Source organism: Brassica napus, chromosome C2 (assembly GCF_020379485.1).
Source record: "Brassica napus cultivar Da-Ae chromosome C2, Da-Ae, whole genome shotgun sequence".
NCBI lineage: Eukaryota > Viridiplantae > Streptophyta > Magnoliopsida > Brassicales > Brassicaceae > Brassica > Brassica napus.
Window position 1 is genome coordinate 11802976 of NC_063445.1, and position 22816 is coordinate 11825791.

At 34.8% G+C, this 22816-nt stretch overlaps 2 protein-coding genes across 2 annotated transcripts; both read left to right on the forward strand.

The window, feature by feature from the left end:
• The first annotated feature begins 255 nt into the window (after nt 1-255).
• LOC125581571 lies at nt 256-1620 on the forward strand. Its single transcript, XM_048747243.1, has 2 exons — nt 256-1017; nt 1096-1620. Exons 1-2 carry the CDS (start codon nt 568-570, stop codon nt 1618-1620), a joined length of 975 nt encoding a protein of 324 aa, XP_048603200.1. The 5' UTR covers nt 256-567.
• A 19580-nt stretch (nt 1621-21200) lies between these two features.
• Nucleotides 21201-22607, forward strand: LOC125582059. The gene has a single exon (XM_048748526.1). The coding sequence runs from the start codon at nt 21414-21416 to the stop codon at nt 22530-22532; it is 1119 nt and encodes a 372-aa protein (XP_048604483.1). The 5' UTR covers nt 21201-21413; the 3' UTR covers nt 22533-22607.
• The last annotated feature ends 209 nt before the right edge of the window (nt 22608-22816 follow it).

Sequence of the window (22816 nt, forward strand, 5' to 3'; positions counted from 1 at the left end):
TTTAAACTAAAAAACTTGATAAGCCCTTGATTATATCATCTCGTGGCCATGTGGCCTTATTGCCTTCATACTCGAACTTGATCACTACCGATTGATTGCAATTGAACTTAGATCTAATTCCAGGGATGATGAATTGAACTAAAATAGCCGTGTGGCTCATCTTGGCCGTAAGGCATTGCTTGAATGTTTAAAATGTTTAAAAACACTTAATCTCGATTTATATTCCTAAAGGCTTTGAAACCTTAATCTTAAAATCGAATCCTACTAATGTTTAAACCGAAACCCTAGAATTGATTAAGATTATTTGCATACATATGAATCTGAATATGGATTGCATTCATACTGTTTAAAAGGAATCGACCAGCATGTAGTTTATAAAATCTTGAAACCGTTTGCATTAAGTAGAACTACATGGCCGTGTGGCTTAATGATTGTTTCGCACCATGGTCGATTAGATTGCTTGATTTTCATAAATGCGTAAGACATGTTTGTGGCCGAGCTTGTCGATTATCTTGCGGCCACATGATCACATTGTGAGACTTAATTTTGAATGATGATGTGATTCAGATGTCGAAAATCTCAAATAGAGACTATGCAGCCCTTAATCTCTCCAGAGATAACTACTTGCAGTGGGCGCCAGATACAAAGATCAGTCTAAGGTCAAAGGGACTTGGTGATACTATCATCAAGGGCAACAATGAGATCGATAAGAATCGGTACATGGCTATAAGTATTATACGCCATCACCTCATTGAAGGTTTAAAAGATCAGTACATCACGATGGAAAATCCACTAGAACTTTGGGATGCTTTACAGCATAGATATGATCACCAGAAAACAATGTTACTTCCAAAGGCTAGAAACGACTGGAAGAATCTTAGATTCTTGGATTATAAGTCGGTGGATGAGTACAATTCAGTCTTATTTAAGACGGTCTCGATGCTGAGACTTTGTGGTGAAGTAGTAACCGAAGAAGAGTTACTTGAGAAGACTTACTCTACATTCCATTCATCGAATGTGATACTGTAACAACAGTACAAAATGAAAGGCTTCGCCACATATACTGATCTGATCTCGTGCCTGCTTCTGGCCGAGGCAAACAATGAGCTCCTGATGAAGAACAGTGAAGCTAGACTTGTTGGAACAGCACCATTACCGGAAGCTAATGAGGTTGAAAAGAAAGAACCCAACGAGTGCAATTACATCCAAAACAATAAGAGATCACACGGCAATGGCCGTGGTGGTTACAAGGGGCATGGCAGTGACAATTACCCGAACAGCCGAGACAACTACTCGACCGGCCGGAAAGGAAACCACAATAACCGTGGTCGTGGTTCCAATTATGGCCGTGGCCGGGGTAGTTATGGCCGTGGTCAAGGCGGCATATCCAAACCGTCTTACTCGACCAAATCCGTTTGTCACAGATGTGGAATGGGAAACCATTGGGCCAAGAACTGTAGAACCCCTAAGCACTTATGTGAGCTCTACCAAGAAAGTCTGAAGAACAAGAACCCGGAGGCTCACATGGTTCACGATTCCGGATATGAGGCCAATAATGATTCCGACATTGCTAAAGATGACCAGATGGACTTTGAGACTTCTGATTGTCTCAAGGACTAAATTTCGATACGACTTGTCTTATTTCTTTATGTTTTGCTTTGATGTTTCACGATTATATATATATATATATAATAAGAATTGATTTTGAATTCATTATCTTGTCTGATCTTACTTGAACATATAAATGATTTTAAAGAGTTGCCTAAAGGGCATAAAACCAAGTAAGAAATCATGAATGGGTATAGTAAGCATAGTAAAGAAACTATGGCTAAGGCATTGCCTTAAAAGGCATTATACACACCCAAAAGAACATGTGACCCATTGAAGTTATAATGTATGGTTTCCAAGTAGAAACAATGGGTAAGGAAGGAAACAAGTTCCTTTAGATCTTAACAAGAAAAACGCCTAAATACCTTAAGAGAAAGTGGTCGAGACTATACCTATGATCTCTACTGATCAAAACTATGCTACAGATCAGTATGATAAAGAGGCAAGAGATGTGGTAACCATATTGAGATAACACCACGAAATTTTACACTATATGGCATGATAGGATTAGCCATCCTAAAGTCTAAACCTGATGCAAAGATTGAAAAGGCAAAGAGTTATCCCGTAAAAGATCTCACGTTGTGAAACATGTACACAAAAGGAAACTCATTAGGCTTAATTGTCCCAAGCACCACGACCTTATAGTATGGTCATGAGGGGGAGAGAGGATAAACCCATGATCAATACTACAAGTTCGTGTACCACTATGGTCTAAGACCATGTTATAAATGGCTCGGTCATTACTCGTCCATAAAGGACCATTCCTTGGCCGTAGAGGCCATGATACAAACGGCCAAACCAAAGAGGCCATTACTCGGCCGAAGAGACCATGTTATGGTCGGCCGCAAAGACCATCACCTATAAACGGCTTGGCCACGACTTGGCCATGACTTGGCTGTATAGTGCAGGCTTGGCCGCATATAAGCCATTACCTATAAAAGGTTCGGCCATGTAAGCCATTATCTATAAGACTAAGATTCTAAAGTCTATAAGCTTGGAGACATTATGTTTTACATGTATAGAATGATAATATGATCATATGCATCAGGCCATATAAGTGAGCATAGATATTCCCATCTCAGATTATATACGGGTCATAAAACCAGACATACACCATCTTAAGAGATTTTGAATAAACCACCACATACATATATGTGCCGTCTAAGATGGAACCTCAGAAGAGGATTGGGAATATATGTTGGATAAGAATAGGACTTTCTCCACGAATTCAAAGAGACCGTGAGCCAAAACATGGGTGATCAAATAGTGGCCAGGTACGGATTGCATGACCAAATGAATCCATCTATCCAACATCATAAGGAGAAAGCTATAAGCTGGTATAAAGAGCAAAGAAAGAATTATAAAAGAATGATAAGAATGGTTTTAACCATCATTGTCTTGGCAAAGATCTACGGACTAGGGATTATAATTTAAGACGTCCAAAGAAAGATTATATAAAGCTAGCTATTGAGAAGCTAATCGAAATGCCAGACACTGACCCGAGAAATGACTAACCAGCTTAGCACCAAATGAATGTCCTAGAAGAGACATAATCAAGTTGCTATAGAGTCTATACAAGATAGACCAAGTGTTCCATAAGATAAAGGAATCTCGGATAGAAAAATGGTGCATAGAATACAGATCCGAGATTATAAGAGAAACCATACCAGACATTGAGAAAAGGCTGCGCATCTACACATCTAAGGTACCAAACCATGTAGTCTTGGGACGCCAAGCTACTAGGTAATAAAGGTCCTGAATAATAAGATCTCAAATCTATAGATCATGTCTGAAACATAATGGAACCACATGAAAGTGTCGACACACACACACATTTGTATAAAGATACATAATGTTATAGCACTTGAACATAAAGAGATAAACGAGGATCATGAACCCACGAAAGAGTACTCATACAATCATAAAAGATCATAGAGATTAGAAAAGATAAAACGTGGAGGTTCAAAGTATCTAAAAGAGAGATGGGTGTATTGGCCATATACATATACAGAAACACCATCTGATCAACCAGTGAAATAGATGGATCTTGTGAGATAAAGAAACCGTGAGAGAAGGCACATGATCACGAGGCCTAAGAGTGTTCATGTCTTCCTACTTAACAGCATTATATCATAGCTTGTTACACAAGGTACTCACAGAGATCAAAGGAACAGATTATAAGGAGATGAACTCCTATGTGGTGGTTGCTACTACAGTTTTCAAAATTGAAAATGGTCTGGTCATAAGAAAGAAATTAGATACAAATGATGTAGTAAGCAGCATATGGATCACTGGATAAGATGAAAGAACGGCTTCGTTTCTAAGCTGATTCATGGACTGAAACATAAAGCAGCTGCATATAGTATGTAAAAGAAATTGATCACACATGATCATTGATCTTGGAGTTGTATAAAAGACAATCCAATACAGTCCATATATTTGAAATTCCTTGTGATTGTACTAAACCTAAAAGAGGTTAGTAGGCATAGAATAAATCTATGTGGGTGTCCGACCAAAAGCGTCCGGCCCCGGCCCTTCAAATTAAAGATGTCCGACTCTGTCCGTCTAAGGGTGTCCGACTCTTCAGCAAAGAACGTCTGGCTATCCTACTAGATGCGTCCGGCTTTTAAGACTAAAAGGCGTCTAGCCCTTCTTCTTGATCACGGGCTAGTAGAGACAAAGGATCAACCGGATACAAATGTATTGTAGTCCATAAGCTTGTGAAAGCCGAGATTCATGACCTAATAATATATACTTAGCGTGTGATATGATCCACAGCAACTAAGGTCATGAGACGCCATCATTAAGATAGGAATGCAAAATGAATACGGCATTACCTAAGGCAAAGAAATCGATGTCCACATCCATGAGAGTGTTCGGCCGCAGAGCCATAATAAGAGATTATAAACTCACATCAATGATCATTGACCTTGAACACTCATGAGATGGACATGTATAGACGAGGTCTATGAGCCAGACATGGATCGGCCAGATCGAGACATAGGTTCATGATAACCATGTCTAGTACATTGTCCATAAGTACTTATTTTGTCCGACCAAAGTAAAGAGTTAACAGTAGACGATCACGTCTAGACTATGGACACATGCAAACACGATTTGCAAAGACCCAATAGTGATCCCCGAGAAAAATATGGTTCACATTATTTAGCACACAATGCTTTACCGGGACACTCGATGTCAAGAGACATGAGAAACGACCTAAAAGGTCAAAGTGGTCTAGATACGGCTTAGTAATAAACTTGGCCGATTACTCCCATCCTATACATACAGGAAATATCACGCACCAAGATGCGTAGAATGTAGAACCTACACTGAGGTTCACATCAGGGGGAGTAGTGCGTGTTGTACTCTTTTTCCTTCATCATGGTTTTGTCCCATTGGGTTTTCATGATAAGGTTTTAATGAGGCAACATGAAGCGTAATACAAATCATGTATGGTTATGTCTTCCAAGGGGGAGTGTTATAAATCATGGAGTGGATTGCCATTAACCAGGCCCGGTCCACGACCGGCCCAATACCTAGAAGATGGAGAGACGGCCGAAGCCCTAGAGAGAGGAGAGAGAGAGAGAGCCGACTTCAGGAGAGAGAGAGACGGCCACAAAGCTTGGAGAAAAGGAAACCATTTCCTTTTCCTAGTAGATGTAATCTTTTCATTATTATGTATTAATAGTTTTCCTAATCCTAGTGAGTTTAGGTTTTGGATACTTTCCATTTATCTTTATCTTATAATCCTTATACAAAGGAACATCTATTGATCATTAATAACACAGAAATATTCAGTCTCTAAAACTCTCTAATTACAACAGTCAGAAAATATATTGCATTTTAACCACATTTCCGACCACTAAAAATGGTCAAAACAATTATGACCAAATTCTAACCACTTTGTGAATGAATAAGTAAAATGGTCAAAAAATTATTAGAATTTTGTAACCAAAACATATGGTCAATGTTATGAACCAGATTGTGAACGGTTCATAACCAAGAGATTATGATTTGTAATCTTTCCATTTATCTATGACAGTGTAATCTCCTATATAAGGAAACTCTATGTTATGAATAAAGATAGACTTTTCCATTACTTTTATAACACGTTATCAGCACGAAACTCTAAATTCCTAAGCTAATACCCAAATCGAAAAATCCTAAAACCCTAACCCTAGCCGGCGATCCGACCAACCCTAAAACCCGATCGCGTCTCTTGTTCCCGCATCTGTTCCAGCTCGCGTCCCCGATCAGCTTCAGCCCAAGGCGTTCCTGATCCTCGCTCAGACGTTCGCGACCCGAGAGCAGCTCCAGCATGCGACCTCTTCCTCGTTCGCGACAGCATCAGACAGCTCGCGTCAGACGATCGCGACCCGAGAGCAGCTCTAACGTCTGCGACCCGATAGAAGCGACTCGATCCATTCCAGCTCGCGTCCCGTTCGTGTCCAGCTCGCGGCTCAACTCCTTTGGTGGTCCGATTCAACAATCATCTAAGGTTAAAAGGTAATTCAAAACCTAAGAACCCATAATCGAACATGGATTGATTGATAAAGAATGAAACCCTAAAACCCTAATCTTTATGAATCAAAACCATAGGGTAATAGATCAAAAATCCTAATTGAGTAAATCGAAGCTCTAAAAGTTCGATACCCCAAACCCTAAATCATGTTCCTACATGATTAAAACCCCAAATCGGTTTTTACAAGTTAAAATCCGATAGATCCTAACCCTATATCTATAAACCCTAAATAATATAAGTCTCAGAATTAATTATACTATAATTATCAAATCAGATATTAAAACCCCAATCGAATATTTTGAAATCAAAACTGTTTTCGGTTTTGATCATTGAGGTTTTAAATCTAATTGAATCTGATGTTATGTTGCTAGAATTGTTTGACCATTAAATTGATAGATTGATTGAGGTTTACTTGTTTAAAATCCGAATGATCTGATTGCATGATTCTTGAGGTTTAATATCATCTGCTAGGATTGATAGTTTTGTAATCTGATCAGTTTTAAACAGAAACCCTAAATAATCCGTATGATAGGTTATATTGATCTGATTTGGATGTCTTTGAGAATTGAGAATCCGTATGCTAGGTTGATTCGGATACTAGATAAATTATTTACACATGGTTTATGCTAAATACCAATCAGCCTTGAAACTGATTCATTGAAATTCATGCTTGAAATCTATATTCTAGTATTGCTAAAATCAGCCTTGAAACAGATTGAGTGATTAATAATTTTTTTTACTAGTCTTGCTGAAATCCATTGATTGTTAAACCCTAATTGCATGATTAATTGAATTCGTTTTTGCTAGTCTTGATAAACCATAATATTATGAGCACATATAAATAATATTGCTGAGACTTGCTAGAAATTGACTGATTGATTAAATGTCTTTAAGATTGATAGTCTCATTGTCCTCACAAGATTGAAATCCGAATTGATTGTTTTTAAGAGTAAGGCCGCATGAAAAATATACCTAAATATTGATTGATATATGATTTGAGATGTCAAAAATCAACCTGGATTTTGCTGCCCTAAATCTCTCTGGAGATAATTATTTACGGTGGACATTGGATACAAAGATTATCCTAAAATCAAAAAAAAAAGACTTGGTGAATGTATCATAGAAGGCAATAATGCCAATGAGAAAGATTGATACAGGGCAATATTAATTATTAGCCATCATCTTATTAAGAATCTCAAAGATCAGTATCTGACTATAGAGAATCCTCTATACCTTTGGACAGAGTTAAAAATCAAGATATGATCACTAAAGAACGGTGTTATTACCAAAGGCCTTATTTGATTGGAGGAATCCCAGAATCCAGGATTATAAGTCTGTGGATGAGTCTATTGCTAGCTGGAAAAAATAATAGATTACTGATGAAAAACAGTGAATTGAGACCTCCTGGATTAACCCCATTACCTGATACCAATAAGGCCGCAGAAGAAAAAAAAAAGGTAACCACGTCCAGAATGATAGACCACACGGTCATGGTCGTGGAGGGTGGAAAGGACGTGGCCATGACCACTATAACACATTTGCCGTGGGAATCACTATGACAGAGGCCGTGGGTATCAACCCAATTTGAGCCATGGTCAAGGCAGTGGCCGTGGTATATCCTTTAAACCACAAAGCTCGACCAACTTAGTGTGCCATAGATGTGGAATGGGGAACCATTGGGCTAAGATATGAAGGACTCCCAAACATTTTTGTGACCTCTATCAAAGAGAGTCTGAAATGGAAGAATCCTGAAACCCACTTGGTCTATAAAAATGGTGAAAATAATTTCGAACATGATCAAGATGATCTTATGGAATATGAGACTTATGATTGCCTAAAAGAATCAAGTTGATAATCTGATTTCGACATGAAACTTGTGTGATTGCTTTGCTTCTATGTTTTCTATGATTTTTATCTCCTTGAATTTATTTCTATTACATTGTCTGCTTAGATTAAATAAACGAATGATTTTTCTATATGAGTACACTGAAAAACGCCAATATAAGTACTAAAGCAGGTATCGCCAGTCTGAAAGAAGACTATGGCTAGGCTAATATATTATTGCCTAAGGGTATGCATCTAGAAATCAGTGATGCCTTATATTCACTCAGCTCTAAGAGCAAGAGCAGCCTATTGAGTTTTAAAGATATAAGAATAAATGGTTTCCATATTGAAACAATGGGCGAAGGAAACAAAGAGTTCCTTCAGATATATGTATAAAATCCACCAAGGACATAGTAAGTCCTAAAGACTATACATGCATTCTCTACTGACCTAGACTATCCATACATCAGTATGATAGAGGCTAAAAGCCTACGAAAATATACACTTTATGGCACGACCGGATTGGCCATCCTGGTCCAAATATGATGCGAAAATTGATATTCAAAAGGCACACATTAAAAGATAAGAAGAGTTATCCCAAAGAATCTCAAGTGTGTAGCATGTACACAAGGGAAACTCATTAGGCCATCACCAGTAAAACGGCTACGAGCCCCTTTTTCATAAATAAAGACTATATGTCTAGATAATACTGGTGAATACATGTCCCAAGCGTTTAAATGATTATGGTATGTCCATGGGGGTAAGTGTGGACAATTCTGTGATACATGTCCATATCAAGAACAGCTTGGCCGAAATCTTTTAAAACGCAAATAGCTGATTGATAGACCATAACTTATGAGGTCAAAACTCTCATTCACAGTTTGGGCCACACGAAATTTACATGCACCTAAGTTAATACGCATCATGCCATTTAATGAGCATATATATCTTCTATCACAATTATTAACGGGTCAAGAGCCAGACATACCCCATCATAAGACATTTGGATTTGCTGTCTATGTACTAATTACTCCACCACAGAGAACTAAGATGGGATCTCAAAAAGGGGATGGGGATATACGTTGGATATGATTCTCCCATAATAATAAAGTACTTTGAGCCAACTATGGGTGATTATATATGAGGCCAGGTACACGGATTATTTTAAGACCAAGAGGAGAAAAAAATAATAAAGGTGGTAAAAGAATGGTAAAAGAAATAGATTGGAATCAACCATCAATGTCTTGGCAAGATCCTCGGACTAAAGAATGTGAAATAGACGTCCAAAGATTATACATTTACAAAACTAGCTAATCAAATGTCAGACACATTTGCTGACCCGAAAAAGAATGACTAAGTCATATATAAACCAGCTTGTAAAGCACCAACGAATTTGATGTCCAAGAAGAGACACAATCAAGTTGCTACAGAGTCTAGACAATGTATGAAACGTGGTAGACCAAATAGGTTTCAAAAGATAAGAATCCTCGGAAACAAAAGAAAGGTGCAGAGAATGATAATCAAAATCCAAATCCGAGGTTACTAAGGAAACCATCCCAGACATGGAGATAAGGTCGGCCGGCTCTAAGGTACAGGTACCAAACAATGTAGCTTGGGATGCCAAGCTGCAAAGTATTAAAGGTCCTGATAATAATAAATCTCAATCGATTATATCATGTCTGGAACATAATGGAACCAATAAGGAATGTCGACATAAGATGATTTATTTGCATACAAGGTAGCACTTGAATTTATGAATATAAGCGAGGATCATGAACCCACGTCAATATAAGAGTGTGCACTCGTAGAACAGATTGGATTGAATGGAAACGTGGGGTTAAATGGTTTAAGGAAGAAAGACGTATTTGGCCATATGATTAAGACGCCATATGATGTTAAAACCAGTGGATATAAATGGGTCTTGTGAGGAATAAAAATCGTGAGATATAAAGCTGATGTTGCACAAGGATTCTCACAAAGACCAGTAATATATTATGAAGAGACATACTCCCATGTGGTGGATGCAACTACTTTTAGATTTCTCATAAGTCTGACTATATAAGAGAGAAAATTAGACTTGCTGCAAGTTGATGTAGTGACTGCATATTTATATGGTCCACTGGATAATGAAAGTACTAGAGGGTATTGAACTGAAAGTACAACAAGTTCTCGAGAACAATATTGATAATCATCAAAGTATATGATCTGAATATCCTAGAAACCTCTGGATACAATTTCCCAAACAGTTGAATATCTCGAGAAAGAGTTTGAGATGAAAGATCTTGGAAAACAAAGTTTTGTTTGGGATTACAGCTTGAGTACATTAACAATGAAATCCTTGTGCATCAAATAGTATATACAGAAAAGGGTACTCAAGAGATTTAATATGGACCAGTCTCACTCATTATCTAGTACATGGGCGTGAGATCACTTGTTTTGGACACTGATCCATTCAGTCCAAAGGTGGACGATAAAGAAGTCCATTTAGTCCTGAGATGGACGATGCATAAGTCTTGTTTTAGACACTGATCTGATTGGTCCATAAAAATGACGATGAAGAAGCCTTTGATTTTGGTTTATTTTATACTAACCAGCCCAAAAAGGGGTTATTTGGTTTTGTTGATTTGTTTTCAGACAGGTTATGTTTTACACATGGTGGTACACGAATATCACAGCAACATATCCAAGATTTCGTGTGTGTGTATTTGAGGTCGATGACTCAATATGTTCGATCAGATTGTGGCATGGCCGATGGTAAAGAAAAACCAACTATCATGTTCGAGGACGAAGCATATTCTGCCCAAGATCTTCATCACCCACGGATTGCAGAAAATTGGAGAGGTCCAAGGAACCTTCAGTAATGTCCAAATCAGGGGGAGTAACGTGTGTTGTACTCTTTTTCCTTCACCATGGTTTTGTCCCAATTGGATTTTCCTGGTAAGGTTTTAATGAGGCAACATTAAAGCACACTATAAGCTCTAAATGGTTATGGCATCCAAGGGAGAGTATTATGAACCAGATTGTGGATAACTCATAACCAAGAGATTATGATTTATAATCTTTTCATTTATCTATGACGGTGTAATCTTCTATATAAGGAACCTCTATGTTATGAACAAAGATAGACTTTTTCATTACTTTTATAACATTGACCACAATCTTACCATTTTCTAACCATATCTTTGTTTAAACTAGATCTCAAAAGTTTTTTCTCATTTTTAATTACAGAGCTTTCTCCTTAAGCGGAGCCATCCTCTTTCCATTTATTTCTCTGCTGTTTTTCTCTTAATTTAAAAGACTTTTTCATCCTTTTTCTGTTTTTCTGCGTTTTTTTTTTTCTCTGCTACTCCATCATCAAGACCTCTATTTCCTTCATTGCAAGTCACATTGGAGAAGTTTCAGTGTTGCTGATATCACTATCATCTCAGCTTTGCTTCTGCCATGTTCCTCTACTCATTGCAAGGTTAGATCCATGTTTTGTGTCATACTTTATAAAAGAATATAGATCTGAACAGGGCCGGGCCTGAATAGAAGCTCATCAAGCATGTGCTTTGGGGCCCAAAGAAAATATATATGTTTTAAGGGCCAATAATAAACAAAGAGATCATGTAGCTCTACTGGTAACTTTACTCTCAGTGCGGAAATGGATCCGGGATCAAATCTCCCAACCGTTTTTGCATTATTTTCATTGTTTTTATGAAATAAAAGGGCCAAAAATAATTTTTTGCTCGTGGGTCAATATTTTCCAGGCCCGGCCCTGGATCTGAACTTAATCAATATTCCAAAATCTGGATAACAATGGTTTGGGCTTTGTTTTCTGTTTTATAGTTTTTTTTCTAATCTTACTTTAGTTGATTTAATTCTTTTAACTGGAGTAGTTCGAGGCTGATTTTTTTTAAGTGTGGCTTTTTAATCTAATTTTAGTTTATCTTATCATTTGTTGTCAAAATACAACTAGGACAGATCCAGATACGTTGAGACCATGGAGGAAGACAAGACTAAACAAAGGAATTAAGTAATGGTGGACAGAGTGAATGAACTCTATTTCATTTTTGTTTTCTTTTTGAGTTTAATGTATGTATTTTTATGTTGTTAAATTTCAATTTCAATTCTTTTGTTTCAAATAAAATTTATTCATATTTATTCATTTTCATTATATTTTACTATTTTCATGTTGCTATTAAATGTACTATTTATTTAAATTAAATAATTTGATCAATTTTTAAATAAATAATAAAAAAAAATCAACACAAAAGAGTAGTCAGACTATTTTTGACCATTTTCTGACTATTTATTTATGACCTTTTAATATGGTCAATAAATTTTGACCAATTTCTGACTAAAATTAATTTCTGACGGAGTTTTTTGACGATTTTATTTGGTCAAAAATTTGTCAAAATAGAATATTTCTGACCATTTTTATTAGAAAATGAAGGTCAAAAATTAAACTATTTCTTATAGTTACCAAGAGATTGGTGTGCACGTTAATCACCAACGCTCGTGTGCACGTTGCAATACTACGTGTTTGCTCTCTTAAACCTTGCGTTCGTTGTAAAGTTACGTTTGAGTTAATGAACAAACTAAAACTAGAACTATATCTATATAAAGAGTTATCTTATAAACGCAAACGCTAAATTTGGATTTTTCTTAACGTAGTATAAGTGGGTTTGTGGATAAATGTGGTAGAAGCGAATTTAGCTAAGTGAGGGTGTTTGTTGAGATCTTATTGAGTTGCGCTCGTTATAAGATCATGTTGCCTTCGTAGTTCTTGAGTTGAATTTCGTTACCCATTTGTTGACACTTTTCAGGCACATGTGTCTGTACTTCGACTTTACTCCGTGGTAGGATATAGCCCAATGGGTATGAAATATTACGTTCATCAATCCTAATTTGTGTACCGTGTCCGCATGTGTTAGCTACTCAAATATAGTATTAGGTTAGCTAAATATCATTTGGTTATTTTATTAGGTAAGAATACCTTAATTAAATAGGATTGGTGAAGACTGAAAAACTCAAGATACAAACTTTTTTTTATATAGGCAAAAACTTGTCCGTAGATTTTGAAAATTATAGTATATTCATATGGTATGTTATTTCTCTATGTACAAAGATGAATATCCATGCATGTCTTAGATAATAGAAAAAGAGAGAGAGACTCTCTTTCTCTAGAAAAGTAGCTTTCCTCAGATTTTGTTGTTCCACTCCCCCATCTCTAGGAAATAATGATAATATTTTTTCATTGAAGATTCTATTAAAAACCTAAACAAACACAAATATAAATAAAGACAAATTTAAACATGGGACAAATTATATAATTTCTTGTTTTAGCGTGATATATCAACAGTTCACATATGGTGACGTACTTGTTTAAAGCAATTATTTTTCCATGTACAAGATTAAAAAACATATCATTTGTAGCAATAAAATAAAAATGTTTTTTTCCATATACAAGATAAAAACATATCATTTGTAGCAAGAATACTAAAAATGCATATTTTGAAAAAAAATTTCAAAAGTATATTCCATGAGTCCATCACTAGTAGCAATAAAATAAAAATGACATATTAATATAATATATAGTTTTACAAAATAGAGACTCTCTCTCTCAAAAAATAAGTTATAGTTGTGTTGTGCTTTGATTTCAAAACTGTATGCATGGCAAACTAATATTTTACGTAATATATAGAAATATATCATAACTTATTAATATGTTACTACATGATTTAATGATTTATTTCAAAAAAATGATTTAGTGATTTACGACACAGTATCAATATCTTGACAAAGGAGTAATACTGAGACTCAATAAACCATACAATTAGTTTACAAAAAAAAAAAAAAAAAAAAAAAAAAAGTAAAAGTATGGGTTTGGGCCGGGCTAGACCGGACCAACTCGAATTGACTTTTCTTATACGATGCTCTCGAGAAGATTTTTTCCTGTAAAGAATTAGTAAGCGCATCTGGTTTATTAATCAATGTAGAATCACATGATACATATCCTATACTTATCTTGACTTTACAAGGAATAATAAACCATACAATTAGTTTACAAAAAGAAAAAGTAATACTGAGACTCGAAACCAAAAACAAAGATCTGAAGCCGATATTGTACAGTACTATGCTAAAACGCCTCTCTCTGCACGTGTCAAACTGGAGAGAGACTCTCTCTCTCTCACACAGGTCGCTTTCTTTTCGATTCTTTTTTGTCCCCCCCCCCCTTCTCACGAGTCACGATGCATTTGAGGTATGACTGCATGGTCGCGTTCGTATTACATATTTTTTTTTTTTTTCTTTTTCTTTTGTAATCTAACAAAATTGTGCAAATTTGCTCATTAACTTATATATTTAAGGTCGTTAGGCTTTTAACGATCCAACATACTATCCGCAAGAAGTTAATTTATAGTACTAGTTTTAAATTTAAGGTTTTTTCAAGTATCATAAATAATTTTGGCAAAAAAGTATCATAAATAAAGATAACAAATATATATATTCAAATATGCCAATTATTCCTTGATGTGAATACCACATCCGAAAGAACAATGATTAAAACATATGATTAGATTGTTGTGTGTTTAGAGATAAATAATAACGAGGATTAAAGGAGTCGGAATTTCCCAATGTAAAGAACAATAATGTGGATTATTATAATAAATGAAGAGTGGGAGAAAGGGACACCAAGATGCCTAGAGAACAAACCAAAGTTTTCAGATGGTGCGAAGCGCGTTTTAGTTATTTGTCAGATTCCAGTTTTGCAGAAATTACATAAATGGCATCTATCTTTGACTGAAGTATTTTCTAACATATGGGTATGAATGCTTGTGTAACAAATATAAAAGGTTAATTTACAATTTTGACGTATATATACATTGTTTTCTAAAAAAGAATTATAGACTCTTAGTAGTCATGATAGTCTGGTTTCTGGCCTTACCTACTTTAATTTGTTATATCTGTGGGAGGAAAACTTGGGTGTCACGTGAGAGTTGACAGAGGAGGACATTTTTTTCTTTTTTCTTTCAATTTACTTATAAGTTTTATGTAGTTAAGATAGAGAAAATGAATAAGTGAAAGAAAAAAAATACTTTCTTTATATTTTTGGAAGCAACCAAGAAAACTAGGAAGTGCATATGTTTTTTTGAAAATAATAAATTTCAAAAGTATATTTCACGAGTCCATCACTAGTAGCAATAAAATGAAAATGGCATATTAAGATACGATAATAAAGAAAAAATATCACTTGCAAAATAATTTTTGTTCACTTCGCCCCCCTCCCCCCCCCCCCCCGCCGAAAAAAAAATATAGTTGTATTTTTTTTTTTGAAACTTGTGTTGTGCTTTGATTTTAAAAATGTATGCATGGCAAACTATTATTTTACGTAATATAGAAATATGTCATAACTTATTAATATGTTACTACATGATATACTGATTTACAAGACAATATCAATATCTTCTTTCAAAAAAAAAAAACACAATATCAATATCTTGACAAAGGGGTAATACTGGTTCCCGAAACCAGAAACAATTATCTGACGCCGATATTGTACAGTACTATGCCAAAACGCCTCTCACTCACAATGCTATAGTAATCATGATTGCACATACATTTAAGATAAAATTATATAAATTTGCTCATACTATAGACTTAAAAAAACTCTTTCTCTCCAAAAATTTAAACTACTAGGTTTTTCATCCATAAGAATGGAAACAACACAATATCACAAAATCATTCGAATACTAGAAACTGATATACGAATTACAAATATATATTATGCTCATACCAAACTTGTATTTTACAAAATTGATTGGAACTACTCAGAAGAACCAAAAAGCTACTTTAAACTTAAATGATACACTAAGGTGTATTAGAAAAAACTACGATATTAAACTAACTAATTGATTTTGTTTATGAATATCCACATGCACGTGAGAGAATAAAAAAAATAGAGAGACAATTATTTTCTATGAACAAAGATTAAAAACATATGATACGATTGTTGTGTGTTTAGAGATAAATAATAACGATCGAGGATTAAAACTGATACTATAGGTTAAACTTCAAACTGTTTTTAAATATAGAGATAAACACTGAGATAATAAGTTAAAAAGGGAAATGCTGGAATGATGAAACCACCAGACACAGTCTCTGCTGAGACGCGGCATATTGTACGTACATATCTTTACGATTCGATCACTTATTAATAATTACTAGGTTAAGATCCGCGCCTTGCGCGGAATCAACATTATATATATAAATTATTTTATGTATTAAATATTTTTACATATTATAAAATAATAAATATATATTAAATAATTAAAAGTCAGTAACTATAAAAAATATAATTAAATTGGTGCAAACATATAAATCAATTGTATTAATCCAAAATTTTTTTTGATTTGATAGGATATGTTATTAAATTTAAATGATACTAACATAGATAATATATTTTAGTATATTTTTAATATTAATGTCTATTAAATACTGATTTATACTCATATAGTTTTTTGATCATTTGTATCTTTTATAGTAAAAAATTTAAATTACTGATAACAAAATTTTCATTGTGGGATTAATAGTTTTAGTAATTTATAATTAAAAAAAAAATAAGTTGTCAATGATCGTTCAAAAAAATTGTTCAAAGCAAATTTTGAAACTAAAATATTGTATTTTATAAGGTTTATAGTTTAATTTAAAACGATATATATATTAATCTTATTAATTAATTAAATTAGTCTTTTTACTTATATAATTTTTGTAATCGTTTGTATTTTGTCATAACAAAAATTTTAAACTATGGATCATAAAATTTGAATGTAAGACTTTTAACAGTTTTAGTAATTTATACCCGTTTGTAAAAATTCAAAATATAACATATACATAAAAATCTATATTTTTATTATATGGTTATTGTGGTTATTTAATTTATTTAATAGCTTAAAATTAAACAAATATGATAGAAGATACACTATTTTTTATCAAATCTTTATTATTCAAAATCATTAATTGCCATATATAATTTAGCCACATTAGGAAATTCCGTAAATTTTATTTAAGGAAATAATAAAGTACATTAATGATGAATTTATTGTTAGTTTAATAAAAAGTTTATTATATAATTAGATGGACCAACATATTTCTCTAATGATTGTAAGAATCATTCTAGTGATGACACGTGGCTACAAAAAGAAGTTGTAATGCTTCTCAAATAATATACAGGCGATTTAGTAAAAAAAGACCTTTGTCTGTTCTTCACATCGTAGGAGTGTCTGTCGCCGCCGGAATCATCGCCTGAGTCACCGTCGAAGTCGCTGCGGGAGCCTCTTCCTCCTTCATCGCCACCGCCGGAGCCTTTTCCTCCGCCTCCTTCAAATGTGTCAATTTAAATGAAAGATGTTTTAGAAACAGAAAATGCATAATATTCTTTAAAGAATATGAGATTAAACTATTATATTTCATGATCCTCTTCACTATATAAGAAATTTAAAAGAAAAGAGAGATAAATTTCAAACCTCTTTCTTCACCACCAAGGGATCAGCCACAGCCGGAGCCTCTTCCTCCACCTCCTCCTTCTTTGTCGCCACCGGAATCACCGCCTGAGCCTCTTCTTCCGCCTCCTTCAAATGTGTCAAATGAAAGATATTTTAGAAACAGAAAATGCATAATATTCTTTAAATAATATGAGATTTAAAATATTATATTTCATGAATCCTCCTCACTATATATGAAATGTAAAAGAAAAGAGAGATAAACTTTAAACCTCCTTCGTCGCCACCGGAATCACCGTCGGAGCCACTTCCTCCGCTTCCTTCTTCTTCCTCTCACTCTCTTCCTCCGCCTCTTTCCTCTTCTTTTCCTCCGCCTCCTTCTTCCTCCTCTCCGGCTCCTTCTTACTCCTCTCCTCCTCCTTTTTCTTCCTCTCCTCCTCCCACGCCTCCTTGGCCTTCTTCTTCTCATCCGCCTTAATCTTCTTCTCCTCCGCGTCCCTCCTCTTCTCATCCTCCCTCTGCTCCTTCCAGATCTCATCCATTCTCCGGCTGAACTCAAAGCCTTTGATCTCCTCCTGATGTTTAGTTTCCTTGTTTTCAGCCTTTGCAGCGTTTGCCTTCTGGGTTGCCTCTTTCCTTTGGGCCCTTGTCATCTTGTTTCGCACACGTTGGTAAAGTGAAAAACCAACAGCACCAAGAGCAAAAGTAGAGGTAGCTGCGATGGTGGTTCCAACCACAAGAGAGGTGGTGGGTTTGGAAAGGAACTTCACGAGGAACATTTTCCCAGGTTTTTTTTTTTTGTTTGATGTTTAGTGAAGATGAGAAATGATGGATTGGAGAAGAATAACTTTCTTTTTTTATAAAGAGGGTAAAATACATAAATTCCGTTATTATCCTTGATTACAGGCCCAGTTAGGCCCAGTTAAATTAACTCTACTTATAAAATGAGCAACTAGGTGTTAGTAAAAAAATTTAAAATAATTATATTTTAAAATAAAATTTTATTAATATTGTAAATTTTCTTTTTCGTATACATATTTTAATATAAATTTAATTTAATTAAACATAAAAATTATATTTAAGAATATGCATGTATATATTTGAAATTATAATCTTAGATAGATTTTTCTATCTATTTATTTTAATTAAATATATTAAATAGATTTTTAAAAGATGCATAATTACCAAAAATTAAAATTAAATAATATTTATAAAATTTGTAGATATATAAGAAAATAATGATTGTGCGATTAAATTTTTATAATTTTCTAAAAAAATTGTATACATTTTTGAAAATTTTAGTAATAAAATTGTGTAATTTAAAAATATATAATTAAATTATATTTCGAAATTTATAATGTCATATTTGAATATATTTATTTTAATGATGATTTATGAGTTATTTCCATATTCTAAAAAAAATTCCAAAAATATAAATTGACATTAAATGTAATATATGAGTTAGTACCATATTTTAAAAAGTTTACCAAAAATATAAATTAACATTAAATGCAATTTTCCATGTCATATTAAGCTATAAGACATGTCATCAATTTCAGTAGTCATGTCATATTTGTTTTGTGAAATTGATTGTAGAAATGACATGTGCCAAAATCACTTCGCAAATATAGTCTAGGGGATATCATCCCACAGTCCCAACAATTGCTTATCACTCAATATACTGGAAATATTCATATATAACTATATCATAAATAAAAACGTTTATTAAAAAATAATAATAACTTGTATTTATATTATTTGGTATTTTTAGAAATATTTGGCCATGTTTATTGTTTTGCTAAATAGACTATGTTTTTTTGAATAAAAGGCTTTCGAACTAAAAACATAAACTATTACGAGATAAGGATAAAGTTTGCATGAAACAAGCTTCATGAATCATTGAATCTCAACCTATGAAACGGCAAAGGTAAAGACTAGAATAACCAATAAAGCAATGAAAGACAATATCAAGTGATAAGAACCACAGCCACGGCGACCACGTTTTCCTCTCCCTCGAATAGTCTTCCATTCCATATCTTGGTATTTAATAGGAAGTTTTGTCTCTCTCCCACCTCTCGTCAAGCTAAGCGAGCTAGATGGCTCTGTCACAACTTCATCTACATCACTTAACACTTCGAACCGAGAAGGATTCTCAAATGCGCAAGGGTTAGATGATGTGGTTAAGGGATCAACAACTAAAGTTTCACAAACCTTAGTGTTGGTAATGATTGATGGAGGAGACTCCATAATAGGTGTTGTAATGGGAGTAGATTGTGAATCTACTAATATGGGTAAAGTGGTGACAAAGTTTGGCGAAGCAGTGGAGTTCTCCTGCTCTAAAGTAGGTTGCAAAGCCGGAGTGATTCCTAGTTCATATACGAGACCTTCAATCTCTGTAATATGCTTCTAAGGCTCAAAGGCACTACAATCTGGAGTTGGAAGAGAGAGCTTTGCATTGGGATGTATTTCTTTTTGATGGATAGCTGCTGAAGATGAGTCAACATTATCCTTTTGCTGAAGGATATCAATATCCACTACAGGGACCTCAGAACATGTGTCTATAGAAGGGGCAGCGACCTGAGCAGTTGTAGAAGGTAGGAGACATCTCTTCGCTTTGTGCCCTAGATTACCACACCTCTCACACATAGATGGAATCCATGTATACTCAACATTAACAAGAAAGATGTTACCTTGTTTATCATCTGGAAATAAGCTTTGGAAAGTCTCTATCCAGCTCCATCTCAACTAAAACCTTTGCTTCACCCATACTAGTAGGATCAAGCCGGGGTTTATGCGTAAAAATAGGTTCTCCAAGTCCTGAAGCAACATGACTTATTCCTAATCTTGAGTAGCAACAATCATGAACATTCTTCAAGTTGGCCAAACCGGAAGCGTAGAGATTTCAGGGATATTCCTAAATAGACTATGTTATATGAGTTTTTTCTTCATTCGAGTGAATACAATTCTAGTTAACAAAATTTCTCGTTTATGATTTTAAACATTAAATTTGAAAATAAATATGTCATTTATTAATGGACAATTCTATTAGATAGTTTTTTAAAGTTTTTGTCACAAAAATAGATCTTAAAAAAAAATGACCAAAATAACTATTTTTTTATTTTGAAAATTTTAATTTTAATTTTTTTTTAAAAAATTTGAAACACTATCCCCAAAACCCCACCCCTTAACTTTAAACCCTAAGTCTAGATTAGTCAACCCTAGGATAAAAACACATTTTTACTTTTTAATAAAACTTATTTTGGTCATTTTCTTTATTGATGGATATTTTTGTGACAAAAAAATAAAAAAAGACTATGCTAGAGAATTTCTATTTATTAATCTTCATAAAATATTATTAATATATATATATATAAAAATCCAATTGATTTAAATCTATTATAAAAATAATTTTTATTGTAACTAATAAAATTTATGAACGTAAATTAAAGTACTAATGTTATTTAATCTCTTTTGATTGGCCATATAAGTGACTTTCGACAGCAAACATATATGGTTTTATTTTTAGCATTGCACCATTTCAGGTTCAGCAATATTGGATAGTATAACTTGCACATCATCTCCTATAAGCTTACAGATAATATGGCAAAACCTCGTTTGCTGGTAATCATCCTATATCAAATCTGACAGAGAAAATAGCATTAACTTCTGATGAATTGTCAAAGAAAGATATCAAAACTTATGATTTTAGGACAATGCAGATCTAGTTAGGAAACAGAAAAAGGGAAGATAAGGTACTTGGGTGGAAAGAAAATAATCCAGTTAAGATTGTCTGGTCCACATATTGAAGCTTAATTAAGATCCCTAGTGTTACACTTGGTGGCCAAGGCTAGTCCTCTGCATTAATAAGAACTCGTGTCAACTATTCAACTCGTCGTCCATGTCTAAGCCTAATATCTCTTCAACTAGATTCCTCTTCTCTCTCTCTCTCTCTCTCTATAGGCTTTCAGACAGCCATGTCCATGCTTCTGAGACGGCTCTCGAGTCTCGGACTTGGGAAACATGTGTCCGTGAGATCCTCTCTTCTTCTATTTTTCTCCAAAGGATTCTCAACTACATTGCTGCAAACCCCTCCTTGTGAAATCATGTTTGCTGAGCCTTGTGGAGGGGATCTCGGAAAACTTGTGGTTATGAATTTCAATGAACTCGAGTGCACCGAATTGGAGAAGAAGGTACCTCTGGAGTTAGTGAATGATAAAGGCACAAAGATAACGATAGGGGCATCCCATGGCTGGATAGCTACTCTGAAGGAAGATGGAATCCTGCGTCTACAGGACGATCTAATCCCAGTTGAATCTAATTCAGGTCCGAGACGCATCCCACTGCCTCCTCTTGTAACTCTGCCTCATTGCCAAACTCAAATCATCACCAACGTGTCAATGTCATCATCTTCGCCAGAGGATGATGAGGACTGTGTCGTGGCTGTCAAGTTCTTGGGTCCCCAGCTCAGCTTTTGCAAACCCGCCGCTAAGAGTAGTAAACCAGGGTGGACCAACATCAAGATCGAAAACCCCTGCTTCTACTCATCCCGTGTCATGTTTTCCAAGAAAGACAACATGTTTCGCATCCCCGGATCTGGAGGCCATCTCATCGGTTCATGGGATCCCTACAGACCCAATAATAACCCCACGTTTCAGAGCTTGCGGTTTACAAACATGCCCAAGCTGACCAAGGCTAAACAGAATCTTATGGATATGTGCTGCAGGAGCGAGCACTTGGTGGAGTCACTACCCACCGGTGAAACTTTCTTGGTCAAGTGGTACAAGAAGACAACCAAGATCGCCAAGGGTGGTATTGCTAGATTGAGAACCAAAGCTTTAATGGTGTTCAAGATAGACGATGAAGGAAATGCTGTTTACACTCATGACATAGGAGATCTCAACATGTTCCTCTCAATGTCTGAACCTTTCTGTGTCTCTGCTACTTCCTTTCCTGGCTTGTATGCTAACTATGTCGCAATCATTGATTTCGACGAATCAGGTTATGTCATTTTGGAGTCCTGCGCTATCAAGAGCAGCTCTTCACGTTGTTGGGCCCCTTACCACATTCCACCACAAAATATTGTCGAGTCTTAGTTTTGGATTCTGAGTCTGTTTTTTTTTTCTGTTACACCATATCTATTCCTCTGTATAATTGGTATTGGATTTGCTCTTAGAGAAAAAAAGTGATATCATCTATCAAGAGAGCAATGCAACAATGAAGATACACAAAGTGAGAATAAAGCAAGCAGGTACATTGTTGCAATGCATCATGCAGTACAATGAAGATAGCAAATGGATCATTTAGCCTTCTTTCCTTATACCATATTATACATTAAGATTCCTCATACAAATTCACTTGGGTAGCTTCAGTTGCCGTG